The 16,668-nt window shown below is 47.4% G+C and overlaps 7 protein-coding genes across 9 annotated transcripts; 2 read left to right on the forward strand and 5 right to left on the reverse strand.

Annotated features, from left to right (window-relative positions):
• Window positions 1-1,947: 1,947 nt before the first annotated feature.
• On the reverse strand, window positions 1,948-3,561 carry LOC9641487. The gene is made up of 4 exons (XM_002960952.3): window positions 2,755-3,561; window positions 2,456-2,696; window positions 2,274-2,394; window positions 1,948-2,207 (listed from the first exon to the last, which is right to left on the reverse strand). The coding sequence occupies exons 1-4, from the start codon at window positions 3,357-3,359 to the stop codon at window positions 2,116-2,118; spliced, it is 1,059 nt and encodes a 352-aa protein (XP_002960998.2). The 5' UTR covers window positions 3,360-3,561; the 3' UTR covers window positions 1,948-2,115.
• A 96-nt stretch (window positions 3,562-3,657) lies between these two features.
• Window positions 3,658-6,135, reverse strand: LOC9641488. The gene is made up of 6 exons (XM_002960953.2): window positions 5,536-6,135; window positions 5,124-5,450; window positions 4,890-5,063; window positions 4,735-4,841; window positions 4,441-4,667; window positions 3,658-4,372 (listed from the first exon to the last, which is right to left on the reverse strand). Exons 1-6 carry the CDS (start codon window positions 5,800-5,802, stop codon window positions 3,717-3,719), a joined length of 1,758 nt encoding a protein of 585 aa, XP_002960999.2. The 5' UTR covers window positions 5,803-6,135; the 3' UTR covers window positions 3,658-3,716.
• A 715-nt stretch (window positions 6,136-6,850) lies between these two features.
• On the reverse strand, window positions 6,851-8,810 carry LOC9641489 (uncharacterized 38.1 kDa protein). The gene is made up of 10 exons (XM_024676728.1): window positions 8,631-8,810; window positions 8,495-8,550; window positions 8,319-8,433; window positions 8,130-8,252; window positions 7,864-8,054; window positions 7,739-7,795; window positions 7,529-7,688; window positions 7,404-7,472; window positions 7,223-7,352; window positions 6,851-7,159 (listed from the first exon to the last, which is right to left on the reverse strand). The coding sequence occupies exons 1-9, from the start codon at window positions 8,805-8,807 to the stop codon at window positions 7,263-7,265; spliced, it is 1,038 nt and encodes a 345-aa protein (XP_024532496.1). The 5' UTR covers window positions 8,808-8,810; the 3' UTR covers window positions 6,851-7,159; window positions 7,223-7,262.
• Window positions 8,811-8,862: 52 nt separating this feature from the next.
• On the forward strand, window positions 8,863-12,111 carry LOC9641490. Of its 2 annotated transcripts, none has more exons than XM_024676674.1 (7): window positions 8,863-9,137; window positions 9,186-9,279; window positions 9,332-9,395; window positions 9,482-10,915; window positions 10,971-11,894; window positions 11,944-11,971; window positions 12,028-12,111. In XM_024676674.1, exons 2-5 carry the CDS (start codon window positions 9,236-9,238, stop codon window positions 11,880-11,882), a joined length of 2,454 nt encoding a protein of 817 aa, XP_024532442.1. In that variant the 5' UTR covers window positions 8,863-9,137; window positions 9,186-9,235; the 3' UTR covers window positions 11,883-11,894; window positions 11,944-11,971; window positions 12,028-12,111. The 2 variants fall into 2 exon arrangements, with proteins under 2 accessions (XP_024532442.1, XP_024532444.1); XM_024676676.1 differs by having other exon boundaries at window positions 9,194-9,279.
• On the forward strand, window positions 11,982-12,726 carry LOC9641491 (protein YLS3). The gene is made up of 4 exons (XM_002960310.2): window positions 11,982-12,089; window positions 12,148-12,205; window positions 12,282-12,548; window positions 12,608-12,726. Exons 1-4 carry the CDS (start codon window positions 12,036-12,038, stop codon window positions 12,703-12,705), a joined length of 477 nt encoding a protein of 158 aa, XP_002960356.2. The 5' UTR covers window positions 11,982-12,035; the 3' UTR covers window positions 12,706-12,726.
• LOC9655858 (ribosomal protein S13, mitochondrial) lies at window positions 12,580-13,347 on the reverse strand. Its single transcript, XM_002960955.2, has 2 exons — window positions 13,315-13,347; window positions 12,580-13,156 (listed from the first exon to the last, which is right to left on the reverse strand). The coding sequence occupies exon 2, from the start codon at window positions 13,131-13,133 to the stop codon at window positions 12,762-12,764; it is 372 nt and encodes a 123-aa protein (XP_002961001.2). The 5' UTR covers window positions 13,134-13,156; window positions 13,315-13,347; the 3' UTR covers window positions 12,580-12,761.
• Window positions 13,348-13,351: 4 nt separating this feature from the next.
• LOC9655859 (COP9 signalosome complex subunit 5a) lies at window positions 13,352-15,081 on the reverse strand. Of its 2 annotated transcripts, XM_024676704.1 has the most exons (6): window positions 14,566-15,081; window positions 14,081-14,362; window positions 13,865-14,012; window positions 13,726-13,811; window positions 13,585-13,662; window positions 13,352-13,516 (listed from the first exon to the last, which is right to left on the reverse strand). In XM_024676704.1, the coding sequence occupies exons 1-6, from the start codon at window positions 15,052-15,054 to the stop codon at window positions 13,424-13,426; spliced, it is 1,176 nt and encodes a 391-aa protein (XP_024532472.1). In that variant the 5' UTR covers window positions 15,055-15,081; the 3' UTR covers window positions 13,352-13,423. The 2 variants fall into 2 exon arrangements, with proteins under 2 accessions (XP_024532472.1, XP_024532465.1); XM_024676697.1 differs by having other exon boundaries at window positions 13,366-13,516; window positions 13,585-13,811.
• Between the last annotated feature and the right edge of the window lie 1,587 nt (window positions 15,082-16,668).

Genomic DNA, 16,668 nt, shown 5'->3' on the forward strand with positions numbered 1-16,668 from the left:
TAAACTCTTGAATTTAAATTTCTTATAAAATTACTTAGATTAGTATTTCTAAAATTAAAGGCATTTAACCCTAAGTATTCTAATATTCTTAACCAATTGAAAAACAAAGGTATACTTTTTCATAAATTGTTTCTCTTTATATTTGAACTTTTATAAATTGTTTTTTGAATTAATTTTTTTTATTTCTTACAATTCACCACACTCTTATACAAATTTATACTCTTGTGAACAAAAACTAAAAGTTGTAACTCTCTTGAGAGTCTTATTTTTTTTATTTTGCTTTATATTTAAACCTTTATAGATCATTTTTTGAGTTTTTTTTTTTCTTTTTTACAATCCATTACATTTCTTTGCAAATTTAAACCCTCGTGAATGGAAGGTGATAAATATAGTTCTCCTAAGAGATTTGCTTTCTTTGTTTCTTTTTATATTTGAATCTTTATGGATCATCTATTAAATCCTTTTTTTTATTATTTACAATCCATCACACTTTTTTATAAATTTATGCCCTCATAAATAGAAGTTGAGAATTTCATCCTCTTGACATCCTACCCTTCAAGATTGAGCCCAACTAGAGTAAATTAAACTTTTAAATGTTAATCTCAATATATGGCATAATTTACTTACTCAACCAGTAAAGTTAAACTCAAAACCTTTTTAATACCAAATATAAGTTCATGAATTTATGCTTCTTAAAAGGTCAGTTAGGCTTAATATTACTCAAATCCAAGAATGCTTAACCCTAAATATTTTAACCATTTGAAAAAAAGTGACTTTCCCTTTATATTTGAAATTAATAGATAATCTATTAAGTCATTCTCTTTGATTATTTACACTCTTTGACTTTAAAGAATTAATTGATGTAGTTATTTAATATTATATGGTTGTAGAAGTAGATAGCGGTGTTCATAGCATGTGTCAAGACCCCCAACAAAATCAAGACTGGAAAATGCAAAAGACAAAGAGAAAAGCTAGTGGAAACAAAAAAGAAGCCTTAGACTGGTGTTGATTCAGATTGTGGAGAAATGGAACAAGGTTAACCTATATATACTATAGGTTGTTGAAGCTCCACCACTCTTGGATCAAGGACGGCATAAATATAGCTGAGGTCGAGGAGGCACCACATCATCATCAGGAATGTGGCTCAAGACTCAGGAATCGTACAGGAAATCAAAGAGTCAGGAATAAGGAAAAGTCTCGAGAGTTAGGAATAGAGAAGTGTCTTGAGAATTAGAAATGTGGTCTGCAGGTCAAGAATCCAGCAAGATTCAAGAATGTGGTATGAATTGGGGGATTCCTAAGAGCATGTAAAGCAACTCTTCATAATTTTGCTACTAATCCTCATGTATCCAAATTTCTTTTATAGGAATATGAAGGTTGATATATATCATTGGTTTGATCATTTTACAGTAATAATGTTTGGCGTTTGTGAAAGTTTCTTATATATTTCCAAAGGATGAGATTATAGTGGTACAATAGTTTAAATGGTATGGATTGGAGTCTTCTCTTAAATGTCTTTAAAATGCATATTTAGACATGCTAATAATTATTATTCTCCTACTAATACACTATAATAAGAATAAACTCAAGGAGACATGATGCTTCTAACAAGGAAAGAAGAAAAAAGAAACTACTTTACTTTGATTAAAATTGTTGTACTGATTTCCTGTAAGCTCAATATTATTATAAGCATTTTAAGTAGTTATTTCTAGAAGCTTAGATTTATTTAGTTTACTATACAGATAATTTATTTCGATTGAAACAAAGATTGAAGGAAATGACTAAAATAGTTAAGTTATTTCAAACTTTGTGCAGCATATTCCATTCTAGAATCTAGATGTGCAAACATAAAGAGCAACAATGAGCCAGATATCTTCTAGGTGTTTGAACCTGACTCATATAGTGCTCGTTGTGGAAGCGTGTTATTGTTGTGATCAAGCATTGTCAGAATACTAGAGCACAAAAAAATGTTTAAAAAGACACTCCTGACAAAAAAGTGTAATAATAAACATAGTAGAATCACAAAAAGAATGATCTGGGTTTTACGTACACTCCTGGAGAAACTGAAAAAACCTCCAAACTCTGTCCAACTCCCACGGGGAAAATTTTTTCCTCTCACAAAATGTAAGCTGCCTTCTCTTTGGAGACGACGGGAAGAAGTTTAGCGAGGATTGGCTCGTAGTGATCGCCACCAGCACCACACCAACCTGCAAACTTCCCGGCTCAGACCATTCAAAGCAAACACACGGAAAAAAGAAACAAGAAAAACGAACCTGTTCCCCTCATAAGTAAGAAAACGGGCGGATGACTGATCTCTTGCCGCGGGGAGTGCGGAAGAAAAAAAATCAAGCCTTCAGAGTTCTCGGCGCTGCCATCTTTCCCATGAACTTGCACCTAAAGCAAGAAAGAGAAAACTTTTAATACCACCAAAGGATGACAAGTGTGATGTTCTTACCACAAACAACTGTCGCTGGAACTCGCTCGCCAGTGCTTGGATGGCGATGTCATCTCCAAAGGCCGCAGCTTTCCCCTCGGCGTTCATCTCCACGCTGAGCAGCCCCTCCTCGGTGTACAGCAAAGTCACAATGTCATACTCGTCCGTGGCCTGACCGGAGATGGACATATACTTCGCCCAGCTGCAAGCGTCGCGCACACGTAGGCAATGCTCGTTGTACACTGATTCTATCGCTGACTCCCTGCAAAGAACAAGAAAAAGGTAGTTTTTCACAGAGGAAACGGAAATAAAAACCTCACCTTGACATGCCAACTTGAATCATCTCCTCGATCTCGGTCTCCAGGGCCTCCCTGTCGGTTTTCTTTGCCAGGAGTTTCACCTCCTGCACGACGTGAACGCCCCAGCCCGTGGACATGTCCGGGGAGTAGAGGTTCTTGATGATCTTGTCCAATCTCTCCTTCTCCTCCGCATCCGCGGCCTCGTAGTCGTCCACAAACCTGCGCACAGTCGCGAGCCGGATCTCCACCGGCGCCTCCTTGAGCTGCATTGCTCGCTGGACCGCCGTGAAAAGGCAGTTCCCATCCGCCTCCACGTCCCCTCCATACTGCAAGCCATACACCTTGGCGACTGGCAAGCTCGGGTGCTGCCAGAAAACTCCCCGGCTCGCAACCTTTTGGAGAACTCCCAGCTGCTGAGCGTCCAGCCCCCCTACGCTGTCCCAAGAACAAGAACAAGGCGGATTTCCTCCACCGGAATCGCAAGAATCGCTGCCGCTTTCCCACTTCCACGACGCCGCCGCCGCCTCCACGGAACAACGCGACGGCGCGACGACGGCGGCAGCGGCGGCAGCGCTACGGCATTGCTGAGCTACCAGTCCCCCTTCCACACCAACGGGCCTTCCCATGGATCGACCAGCGCAGATTACCACTGCCAAAATCCGAGCTTCCTAGCCGCACCGCGCATAGATCCGAGCTGCCAAGACCTAGATCTAGCCCTCCCGGCCTGGGACTAGACAATGCGAGGCCGCATTGGAGCACCGAGCTTACCAGCACCGAGCGCCCGCTTCGCCATTTCCCCCGGCCCTAGGTTAGAATATTCTGCCCGTACTCCCAATTCAGCGAATATCCCCCTCGGGGTGTACGTTGCGGGAATATCCGCCACGGGCATATCCGTTTTGGCGGGAGGAATGTCCACGCGGCATGTTTTTAAAAATTCTTTCGATTCAAATTTAAAACGGGGGCGCCCCGTGTGTGCGTCTTCGTCACAAGAGCTCCAGGAACGACAGATGGGAGTCGCGACGAGCCACGCCATTCTCGAACAGCTGAGGCAGCGACGCGATCCTGGGCAGATTTACCAGAAGATCGCCGGCTGATCCATGCCGGGTGAAGCACTGCTTCACCGAGTCGTGCAAACCACCGCTGCCGCTGCCAAAATCACCGCTGCTGCCGCTGCCAAGGCTTTCATCCATCTTGAGCGATGGCTTCTCGTCCAGCTCGAACAGAACGCCGCTGTTCCTGCCGCCGCTCTCACTGTTGTACGTGACGAAGCTCTTCTCGTCGGAACCGTAGCCTTCGCTGCCGTGGGCCGGATCGGCCGAGCTCCAGTCCGAGACCGAGTAAGTCGCCGGCACCCAGCCATCCTCCACGAACCCGGACATGGAGCTCACTCTAAACAGGCCACGCTCCGGGGACGGCTTGGCGGCGCTGGTCTCCCCGAGTAAGATCTGGGCGATCTCGTTGAGCACCTCCTTGTCGGTGAGAACCAGCACCCGCGGCTTCTGCTCGAGAGTGTCGTCGTCGTCCTCCTCCTCCTCGTCGATCTTGTCACTCGGGGTCGCTGCCACCAAAGCCTGTGAGTCGACACTACGAAGCGGGCACTCCTCTGTATCACTGTCATCGCTACCCCTCGATTCCATCACTGGGAGAAGAAAAACGAAGGAGTTTTGTCTCAGACCCACGCCACTGGACTGCTCGCAACTGCCTTACCTGAGCTTGGAGAGCAGCGGCTTTCTAGCGGCAGTTCTAGCTTCACTCTGGGACACATCAACGGCTGCTCACTCTCCACTTGCTTAGACTTGGAATCACGGGTTACCTCCTGATGCAGCTCATCGTTCGGCGCGGGGCCGGCCAGGGCCTTCAAGCGGGCGTCGCACTGTAGGAGCTTCTCGTAATGCTTGTTGAGGACACCTTCCGGAAACTGCAAGACATGTCGCCTGGAGAGAAAGAAAAGGTGGTGATGAGATTTTGCGTCATTTGTAAGCGAGAGTGATTGATACTAACTTGCATATTGTCGCTTCGCCTCCCGTGAAATCGGAGGTGGCCTCCCACAAGGTGTGCTTGCGCGGTTGCGGGTTGGTCTCCTTGAAGAACAAAGGCGGCCGCGATACCTGTTGGAACATAGAATTAGTTTCTAGTGGAACGTCGCGATGGCGTACCTCGACTTCTAAGATTCCAAGTTGGCCATCTCCGTAGCTGGCTCGGATCGCTGATATATCAGACCATTGAAGCTCAATTTTGCTTTTGAGGCCGGTTTCCAGGACTTCCCAGACAAGTTTACGTTTCGCGTAGTAGCATTTGGCGACCACATCACCCTCGTATCGAGAAACTCGCTGAGAGAAAGCAGAAAAGATCGTAAGCTTCCAACAAGCAAGTCGAGAGCTATCACCGACCTCCCAAGAGCCGATCTTCAGTGTGGAAGCAGGAAAGTTGGACGCCTTGAGTTTGCCTTGGGACTGGTTGGCATTTGGAATACCCGATCGATTGGCTATTCCTTGAGACGACCCATCGTTCAGCAGCGAGTCGCTGCTCCCGCAACCTTGACTAATTGTCATGGAAACGAGATCAAGAAAAGATGGGGTCTTCTTGAGCGTCAAACCCAGCGGACTCGGTTCGTCCAAGGGGTGATACGAGTGAGCCGACACAGTGAAAGGCACTCTCGTCCTCAGCCGACCTTCAAAAGAACTTTCGCCGGACACAGTGGTAGCCCATGTTTTGGTCTGTAGACACAGCACAAAAAAACGAGAATGACCACTTCCACTAGAGTAAAAAAGAATGAAAAAAAAAAGAGAGAAAGGAACTAACCTTGAATGGAAGGTCTGAGAGCTTGTGGCGCTTGGGCCCGGGAGCGAGCTCCAAATCCTCATCGTTGTCACACCTCTTCTGCTGGAAACTAACTCCTACGGGCACCTTGAACTCGCCCCCACTTTTCAATTGCAAGAGCATGTCCCCAATTTTGCCCAAGGCGCCTCGATCTGAGCTCCTCTGCCCGAAATGCAGCCCTTGCCAGCTGAGGCTGCTGCAATTCCCTGTCTCCGGCTCCCCACCGCCGTCCACAAGCCGCTGCACCATAGCCGCCTCGCACAAATCCAGTCGCTTCCTCTAGGATTGATCACACGCTACGCTACCTCATCGCTCCTCCAGGGCCTTGCCAAGATCCACGAAAACCTCGCCGATCTGCGCTCTGATTTACCCAGCCCCAGCCGAGAATCGCGACAGCGGCCGGCGGCGCATCGCCACGTCCAAGAAATCGCAACGCGCCAATGGAAATCCCACCTCGCCGATGCGCGACACAAAACCCTAGCGCTCTCCGCCCAGGAGGAGACTAGAGAAAAAAGGGAAAGAGAAAGAAGGGAATCGCGAGCCCGCCTCTTGCGCCCTGTAAATTATAAAAACAAATGGCGTGCCCGGGCTCTCTCTCTTTTCCCCCTTTTGTTGTTTCTGTTGAATGCGGTGGCCATGTGCCCCATGCCATGCCCATGGGCGAATATGCCCAGTGAATATCCCGGCATTCAATAATTGAGCAGGGGTTTGTGCAACACCGGTACCGACAATGAGCATTTGACACGTGATTCTGAAATGTGGCCCCAAGTTGGCCACCACCGTACCAAAACCACTAACACACCAACATTGCGCTTGGGCCCCATGGCCGATGGCCCCTTTGTCGCCTCTTCACATATTCCTAAAGCCCACGTTTCTCAGAGCTTTCTAAGGGACGTGTCACTGTGGCGAAGCTGCGCAGACGCTTCCAGCCCGCCGGCGAATATGCGCGCCCCATTGACGTCATCGCGATGACGTCACCGCACCGGATGCCGAATGCCATGCCTGCCATGTCATGGATGGGTGCATTCAGTGTCCCCATGGGCGGCTTATCTGAGTGGGAGTACGGACGGATCGCAATGATGACGTGGATGGGCCACCGGGTCATGCATTATGCGCGGATGGCCATGTATGGGTCCCATGCGCGGGGTGCATTGTAACTAGCCCTAGGCTCCCTGTCGTGTACGGCGGATAGAAATGTGGATATTTCGCTAGCAAAATCCGGTGGGATATGATCCGAGTGTGATGGAGCCACGCTGGGCCATGCTCCAAGATCTAGGTTTGTGGCGCACAATGGGCGTGCCAGTCAAGCACAAAGAACTCGAGCTTTGCTTTGCTTGGGTCGATCCATGGCTAGGAAAAATCTTCCAATCTTCCAATTCAAGTATTTACTTGGAAGATTGGAATTTGTCCAAGGACGTTTCTCCTTTGTCAAACGCTTACGCCGCTGGAGTTGTATTTTTTTCGGTCAGGAATGGTCCTGGAAATATACTGGAAACTTCACGGCCGTGAATCGTTTGATTGAAAAAGATGGATTTTTTTCGTCCAGCCTTTGACCTGGATCACAAATAAACGTGTGTTGGGTGATACGACGACCGATCTTCAGTAACTGGAAACGGAAACATCAATAGATTTTTAGAGAGATCATCGCAAGGAAATGTTTCATGCTTACGTTATGTTATGCTTGTCAAAGCAGTAGAGATGAGATCCTTCTATCTTGCGTTTTTCCTGTATTCCCAGGGCTTTACAGGATTTGGAAAATGCCACAGTCCAACGCGTGCTCGTCTTGCCTCTTGCTCCCACTGAAAAAGTTTATAGCTCGATTTAAGCCTGAGAATTTTATCGTATCGTACCTCTGAGAGCTCTGGCCGGTGATCGTACTGAGAGTAGTGCCAGACGCAGCCTCTCTTTAGCAGCTGTTCCTGTGATTGGAGAAACAAACATAAAAACCTTGGGTCGAAAGCGATCAATAAAATACCTGAAGAAATCCGTGGCTAGTGTGCACGTCTGCTACTAAACGACCGTATTGGTCAGCTGTATAGACGTATACTCGTAGCTGCTGGCCTTCGACTAGTTTAATCAGCATTGCTTTGGATTCCGGTCCGTGAGGCATGCTGCTTTCAGGCGCGTCCACGCCCCTGTATTGAAAAAAAAGAAAAGATTTCACGAGAATGATACGATGGCTTACCTCAAGCGAATGCGATACTTGTGAGCAAGAACTTCGCTCCCGCGGCCATCGAACACCCTGCAACGAAGAGATTAGGACTCGTCCAAAACAATCAGCGAGTTCTGCCTGAGAGTAAGAAATCAAACTTGTAGCCTGCATCGAAAATCTGCTGCTGCAACATATCTGCCTTCTTGTAGTCCCTATTTTCTCTCGCTCGGCGTCGCTTTTCTACAGCGTTAAACACCGAGCGTGGCACAGCTCTTTCTTCCCGGTCATCTTTGCTCACGTCCACAAAGACGGTGATGGTGTCACCGTCTGCTACACTGTGACCTTCCACCTGGGACGAGAGCAAACAAAAGATCGAATGCTCGAGAAACGAACAAGGAAAGCGAACTCATATTAAAAAACTTACTGGCAAAGTAGTGAATTCGTATTGTACACCTTTGGGCCAAGTGGGATACAGAGCCTGTGTGGAAGGGTTGGACGGAGTTGGCCCAACAACGGGATGAGACAAGCCATAAAATCGCAAAAGTCCCTTCACCAAGAGTTTCCACACAAGATACACGTAAGTATGGTTTTTAAAGAGAGAGCATTGACTTACTTGGAGATCACTCTTGCGTCGTGTTTGCAAGCTTTGCGTGATCAACTGGGTAGCCTCGGCAGCATTTCTTGGAGGAGGCTGCGAATCCTTCCACGCAGACAACAATTTCTTGTACCTGGGAGCGAGAGCGAATTCCTCTAAGCTTTAAACGCGAATTTTCTTCTCAAAACGCGTACCAGATGACTTGAGTCGCCCTTGTCGCCTGGACGAAGCTCGCTAGGCCTTCAGGGACCTGTGAAACAGCAAAAGATCACGGATTCCACAGCCTAGGAGCGATAGATCTCGCTCTGGCGACAAGATTTCGATCCATACCTCGCCCGTGGCGTCGAAATGGAGAATGTCGCGCGCAAATGCGGCGAATCCCGCCTCGCTCGACGCGCCATAGCCGGCGTGGTGATCGCCGCCCCCGTAGCCAGCGGCGGCCTCGTGAGCTTGCTGCTTGATCGCATCGCACAGGCAAGCGCCAAGCTGCCTCAACGCGTTGCCCATAATTTGGCGGTAATATGAGCTTTGAGAGCTAGGGTTTATCAGTTCCAGGCTTTAGATCTGTGGCGCTGGTGGCGGAATGGCGGCGATCTCGACGGCGCTTGCGGCATTTGCCCGGTATGGCTGCGATCTCGACGGCACTTGGTGCATTTGCCCGGTATGGGGATCACAAGGGAAATCGAATGCAAAGAAGAAGAAAAAGAAGGAAGAAGAAGGAAGGCATGGCAGCGAGCGAAGTTTTGGATGGATTTTCACCAAACGAGTTCCTTGATTCGTGCCATGATTGTGGGGAGTGATTTGCAAGGATAGCAACAACCGGGTTCCATTTTCCAGGTAGTGTTGCGTGCTCTCTACGCTTGCAGCTAAATTCCTTTCTTTTAGTTTTCTAGCAAGGCTTTGCAACGCGTGACAACGACGAGGAGAAGCCGGCAATGTCTCACCCCAGCCCAGCGTTGCTCGTCGGGCATTGTCCATGGTAAGCTTCAAATGGTTTCTTTTTTTCCTAGCTTCGAGTTTTCTCTTCGTAGGTGCAATAGAAAGGACTCGAGTGTGACCGTCGGGATTGCAAACTATAGATGGCGGATCCACAAGGTATGAAAGCTTCGCCTTTCATCTTTCTTTCGTGGCCATCCCTTGTTGAAGTTGTGATTTTTATTTCCTCTTACGTTGCCATGCAGTGCTTGCTCGTCCGCCGGAGCTCTTACTTCGAGCGCGTGCTAGACACGATCGAACAAGACGAGCATTTGCTACCGCCGGGCTTCCCAGGCGGCGCCGCGGCGCTGGATGCGGTGGTGAGCTTCTGCTTCGACTCGCGAGTGCCGGTGATGAGGCCCTGGAACGTCGCTGCGCTGCGGTGTGCCGCCGAGTTCCTTGGCATGGACGAGCGGCGCAGCACGTCAAACTTGAGCAGCAAAGCCGACTCCTACCTCGTCCGCGTCGTGCTGCGAAGCTGGCCTCACACGCTGCTCGTCCTCGCCGACTGCTACAACGCGTTGCTTCCGCTGGCCGAGGAGCTGGGAATCGTCGGAAACTGCTTAGAGGCTCTTGCGACGATGATCGTCACCACCATCGGCAGCAGCAACACCAGTGATGGTGGCGACGATGATAGGACTTGGTGGCTGGAGGATATAGTGCGAATGCCACCTGTTTTCTTCGGGAGGATGGTGAGATGCTTGAGAAGCAAAGGAGTCTGCGAGAGGTTCGTTGGCGAGCTCATTGTCAAGTGGACGGAGATGTGGCTCTTTAGCAGCAGCAGTAACACCAGCGGCGAGAACGACGACAAGAATGACCAGCCGCTAACTCTCACCAAGTCGCCTTCGACGGTTTCATCGCTAACGTCCTCGCTCGATGGTGTGGCAGCTGATCCGGATTGTGCTGAACGGTGCTTGGATTTTGCGCTGGAGAGGATAGTTTCCAACGACGATGGCATGGAACTGGCGAGCTCGAGGACGTGCTCGTATTCTTCGTCCTGCGAGCGGGATCACGAGGAAGATTCGAGGGTGAACGTATCTCCGGATCTCCAACTTAGCTGCAAGCCGAGAGTAAGTCACACGAGCTCGCCGGCTGGGAGTACTACGGCCTTAGAGAAGCTGGAACTTTTGGAAGCCTTGGCTGGGATACTTCCTTACGAGCGGACAGCACTTCCGGTCAGCTTCCTCTTTCTGCTCCTCCGGTATGCCTTTGCGATGGATGCGAGCTCCGAATGCAAGTCTCAGATCGAAACGAGGATCTCCCTGCAGCTGGAGAATGCTACACTCGACGACTTTCTACTGCCGTTCAAGTCGCCCACGAAAGAGAACTGTGAGAGGAACTTGGAGCTGGACAGCATGAAGGCGATCGTAGCTCGGTTTCTCACTCAGCAGCAGCGTAACATTCTGAGCGCCAACAGTGAGCACCTGCTTCTCTGCCGCGGCTCGAGTGGTTCTCCGAATGCTATCCAGCAGCAGCAAACGGTGAGCTCGGTCGCACAGGTTTGGGACCAGTATCTCTCGGAGATTGCATGCGACGGGAAGATCTCTCCTCAGAAGTTCTCCGAGCTGGTGGAAGTTGTCCCTGCCTATGCTCGCGCCAACCACGATCAACTTTACAAGGCTATTCATATGTTCTTAAAGGTATGCTCGTGTTTTCTTGGTCGACTTCGTTGTTTCATGGGGTTTTCGTTTACAGGCACACGTTGATGCGTCCCAGCATGAACGAGCAGCAGTCTGCCGAGCTCTAAACTGCCTGAAGCTGTCACAGGAATCGTGCATTCAGGCCGTCCAGAACGAGCTGATGCCACTCCGGACTATAATCCAAGCTATGTTTATGCAGCAGCTCCAGACCCGCAATGCTATCAACAGTCACCTGCGACCAGGGGGAGGATTACACCGCAGCCCCTCTCCAATCCCGCAGCAGCAGCAGCAAATGCGACTTAACCATTTTTCCGAAAAGGTTGTCATCGAAGGCCTCTTAGAGACCAACACGAGGCTGCAGGGCCTGGAAGAAGCGATGGCTCAGATGAGGAAGAGCTTGAGCGAGTCGTCGGCAACTAGGCTGAGTGACTTATTCGCTTGCAACGACAAAGAGGTGGTGAAAAACACCCGCAACGATCAACACCAGGTCCAGGACAACGCAAGCAGCTGTAGGAGCAGCAGCGCGAGTAGTTCGCAGCGATCGCAAAAGAGCAGCAGTAGCAGCAGCAGCAAGAACTGGAAGAGGAAGTTCTTCCAGAGGCTCACAGGCCCCAGAGGTGGCGGCGGTGGCAGTAGCAAGGGAGTTGCCAGAGTCGCGCGAGTGTTCCAAAAGATGGGAATTTGCCAAGCTGCCAGTAGGAGCTTTCCGGCCAGCAGCTTCACCGAGCTGCCGTACTGCGCATCAGGTGGAGCTCCAGCGCCACCGTCGACGCCGACCGGCTGCATTCCCATTCCTCCGCTGGACACACAAGAGAACAGCACCGCCACCAAAAACTCGAACTCTCCGGCGGTGATGAAGCAGCAAAAGAAGTCGAGCTGGGACGATGGCGAGCTGATGAAGCAACGGCACCAGCGTCACCAGCAACACCACCACAAGAAGCACTCGAGGCAGCACTCGGTTGCTTGACTCCACACACAGGTACTTCTTTTACTTTTACTTTCTTCTCTTCTAAAGTTTTAGATCACAGGACCAAAGTCGACCATAACTTCCGGCAGGTATAAAATAAAAGTTTTTCCTTTATTGTTTTCCGAACATTGTGTTTTCATCTCAGGGTATTGGATGTTTCTTGAACCATTTCGTCAAGTTTCTTTTGGTTCTCTCGTCTTTTATATGGTTAGCTTGCTTTTGCTTTTCTTTCACTGACAAGGCTCCCGTGCTCGATCACGAAAAGCCTTCCAGAATCCGGAGCATCAAACTTTTATATGTTCAACCAGGCTGTGAAACACCTCGTACGTTGCCGTTCTTCACTTGTAGCTATGCTTCCTGTTCGCTCTCTTCTGATCTTTCTCGTCTTGCTTGGAGCAGTATGGTTGATAGAGGCGGAGATCCAAGAGCCGTGCAAGAGCAAGCTCCTCACTCTCCAGTCGTGCTTGCCTTACGTCACGGGCAAGGCCAGCAGTCCCACCTCGGACTGTTGCGGCGCCCTCAAGACTATCCGAGCTGGCGACCCGGTTTGTCTGTGCGAGCTCATCAGCGATGGAGGCTCTTCCTACGTCTCGGGCCTCAACATCACCACTTTGCTCGCTCTACCGGTGATTTGCAGTGTGGATGCCGATGCTTCCAAATGCCCAGGTATCGATCGATCGTAAAAATCACCCAGGAATCTTATGCATTGCTTTCTATTTCTCCAGAGTTGCTGAATGGAGCTCCACCACCAAAAAGTAGCTCTTCGCAAACCATGGTTGTCGCTAGAACGACATGGATACTACTAGTGTCCTTGTTCGTTTAGAAGAAGTTGTGTCAACGTGAACTCTTTGAGCTGATGAAAAAAAAAAAACTTTCGTTTCATCTCAGGATCTTCTTGAGCTTCTCGAGCTCGGTGATCCGCGCGGACATGGCGTTTGTGTGCGTGCGCTGGCCCCGGAGCGGCAAGCCCACCGTGTGGCGGTAGCCGCGGTACGAGCCGATGCTAATGAGCCGCTTGATATCCATCTGGACGGACAGCGCCAGCTCCTTCTCCACCAAGTGGTTCTCGTGGATGTAGTTCATCATCCGGTTGAAGAGCTCGTCCGGGACGCTGTTCATCTTGACATCGTCACCGATGCCAAACACCGCGCAGATCTCCGCGGCTTTCCTCCTGCCCACGCCGTAGATCCTCGGCAGCGCAAACTTGACTGCCTTGTTCATCTTGCGGAGGTCCGCATACGAGGTGGACATGGTTTTTCTTCCGGATGATCCTCCTGGAAGGAGATTGGAAAGACAAAATTACAACCCAAGCATAGAAACGATCTAGTCTTCAGCAGTAAACATCGCAATGCTCGAAAGTTCTAAGAAACAAAGAAGGAGCTCCTAGAATCCAAGACCCATAGCTAGAAACTTGAGAAATACAAGCTCTCACCTGGGTCTACTCCCCGAAGCCCTAAAAGTATGCTCTATGAAATGGGTAAAAGACTATAAGGATATTTTTGGCATATTCGAAAATTCAAAAAAAGAGCAAGCGATATGGATCAAGCTTCGGCCATTGGCTCCGGGCCAGACGAGTCGAACGATGGCGCCGTCGCCACTGGTGTCACCGAGTTAAACAAGATGTCCTTGATCACCTGGAAGAGGAACGCAAGAAAGTTGAGCATAGAAATCCAGAGTTTTGTGTAAGTGGGCTTCGTCCTACCTGAGACATCAACCCGTGAACTTGCTCGACGGTGATCTTCGAGCTGTCCTTGGTGATCTTGGCGAGCTGGGATTCCTCCTGGTAAAAGCACACATAGATTGTCGATTCTAGTCTCTTCTTAGTCTCGACGAACAAACTCACCTCTTTCTTTTTCTGTGAAGGCATGAAAAAGCCTCCCATTCGACCAGAGTGAGCCAGTTGCGTTTCAGTCTGCTCTAGCTTCTCCGCTGCATGAGTAGAACTCGTTGAGAAAAGATAAAACGAAAGTAAGACTACTTGCCAAGGTCAGAGATCTGTCCGGCCACATAGTCTCGACTGCCCAAAAGTGGCGACGAAGAGAGAGTGTTCAGCCAGTATTTGTTCCACAGCAAGTCCAGCAAGTGTGAGTCCAATGAAGACTTGAAATACGTGATGTCCAGAGGGTAGTACTGCACCAACAAAAGAAAAACGAATCAGTGTTGTTGCGACTCAGACATAGAAGAAACAAAGATTATACCTGTTTGCAGTGGACGCCGAAATCCTCGATCTTGTTCAGAGGAATGGTCTGGTACTCGGACGCCGGCTCGTCCGGAGGCTTGTATCCCTGAGGATAAGTCCTAAACGCACCAATCTCCACTTTACCAGCCGAGACAGTCCTTGTGGGATCGATGACAACAGCCAGGAACGGCTCCTGGTACTGCTGGTTGAGAACTTGCGTGGTGACATCAATGCCAGAGAGCCAGCAGCCATAGCCAGGATGCGAGTGGTACCAGCCAACAACATTCTCCAGTCTCCCAATCTGTGAAGAAGAAGGCGGTCAGAACCTAGAAAAGAAACCAAAGAAACCACCTAGAAGAGATGGCGGCAGGATCTAGAAGCTAGAACTCACAAAAAGAACTTCTGAAAATGAGAAGAACTATCTAAGGACACAAGAAAGAACAAGAAGAACTAGAAAGAACAGCTCAGCTAAACGAAAGAGAAAAAAGGATCTAACGTGAGTACCTGCTTGTTGGTCTGTACGTAATCCACCATGTACTCGTAAGCATCGGCCTGGGCATTCACCCTCGTCTCGGTTCCCTCCACGGGAAGAGCAAAGGCGTCCATGACGATGAAAGTATCACCCTCGATCTTGCCTTGCATGATTCCCATCACCTCTAAGGTACCTCCAGACCTGGCGTGGACAACCATCTTGAGCAGCGCCAGGGCCGAGATCTTGACGTTCTTGAAGTAGTGAGGATCGCGAGTCCAGGGCTTTTGCTGCTGGATCGCGCTCTGCGCCGCCTCGTCGTAGGCGTAGATGCTATCGCAGCTATCCACCGCTGCGGCCGCCGGGGCCGAAGAGGACGTACCTAGGCGCGAAGGCGACGAAGACCCGGACGCGGCGTGCTCCATGGGGACGATGTTGTTCTCCAGCTCCCAGCTCTGCCTCGCGATCGAAGAGGACGCATCCATTGCCTCGCGCTGCTCGGATTTCTTCTTCCTCTTGCTCATGTGAAGGAGGAGAGAAAACCCATTAGGGCTTACTAGAAGCAGAGTGATTCTCAAGTATATTCTCAAGCATCCTTTAGATTAAACTTTAGGGTTCTAGTTTTTCAAAAAATGCCTCAAACTAAATTAAAACTATTTCATATTAATTAAAAAAATATAAAAATAAGCTTCACAAAATACAATTTCAGTATCAAATTTTCATTCGAATTAGTTTGAGTTTAGTAGTATTGGAATCAATCTTAATATTAAAACTAGTTTCAATAGTAACTTTTTAACTTTTTCAATTGAATTATGTAAATTCATTGAGGCTTACCAATATATATTTATTGCATGTGTATAAAATAAATTTAATTTTTCTAACATGTAAAAATTGATGTGTGATAATTATATACATTTCACAATTTTTATGTCATATTTCATTATGGTTTCAAATGTTTTATTCTATGCTAAATTTTTAGCTCTGAAATTTTTTAATAATAATTATTAATTTTTAACAAAAAACAAAATGTTATAAGGTTTTTTTTATATAGGATATTTTGTAAATTTTTAAAACTTTAATTAAATATTAATTTAAACATTAACAAACTAGGCGTTATCATAAAAAAAAGTCACTCTCAAAGATATTCTTCTTCAAGCATTTTAGGAATTTTGAGAATCTCACCAAGATCATTTACCTTTAATAAAATTAATACTTCTACTTTATATATAGATGCAATATCTTAATAGCACATTCGCATTAAGTATTATATAAAGTTAAAATAATTTTTAAAAATTAAGTAATTTTATAATATATTCACTAAACAACCTATATATAGTGAAATAAAAGTAAATTAAAATGTTATTATACAATATAATTACTCCTCAATAGTTATATTATCACCCAATACATAGGTATAACCTTCTTTAATCACACTAGCTTTTCCTTGGCTAAATTAGCTATATTAAAGTCTTCCTCTTATTCTTGACAATGTAATTAAACATCCTTTCCAACAAATCTTACATATACAATTAAAGAAATACTATGACAACTCAAAACAAACATTTTGCAAAATTGATACTTGAATTTATGAATTTAAACTTCAAAATTTTTAAATATATAGTTTTCCTTTAAACTTCAAAGAGATATGAATACTCATATAAATATTTTTTCTCATTATAAAATATAGATTTAACTAACTCATAAATAATATATACTAAAATAAATATTAGAGTAGGGTTAAAATAAATTTTCTAATGAATATTTCATTTGAAGCAGCAAGGGAGTTGTATGATATATAAAACATTTTAACAAATTAAAAAAACATAATTTAGAATAATTAATCTATAAATATTTTGAAAAATTAATTATGTGAGGGCCAAGTGTATGGCTACGTGTAAGGAACCGACTCCCCAAGGTGTCGTAGGCTAAAGGATCCTCGAAAGCATAACCGAAATGACAAAGAGTTCATCGGATAGGACCGAGTCGAAGATCGAGTCGAAGACCAACTCTGAGACCAAGTTCGAGATAGAGTCCGGAATCAAGTCCGAGGCCGAATTGGAGACCGAGTTCAAGACCGAGTTTGAGACAAAGTCCGAGATCCAAATCGGGTCCGAGGTCGAGTTCGAAGTCAAGTCCGA

The sequence above is a fragment of the Selaginella moellendorffii genome, unplaced genomic scaffold (genome assembly GCF_000143415.4).
Source record: "Selaginella moellendorffii unplaced genomic scaffold, v1.0 SELMOscaffold_0, whole genome shotgun sequence".
Classification (NCBI taxonomy): Eukaryota; Viridiplantae; Streptophyta; class Lycopodiopsida; order Selaginellales; family Selaginellaceae; genus Selaginella; species Selaginella moellendorffii.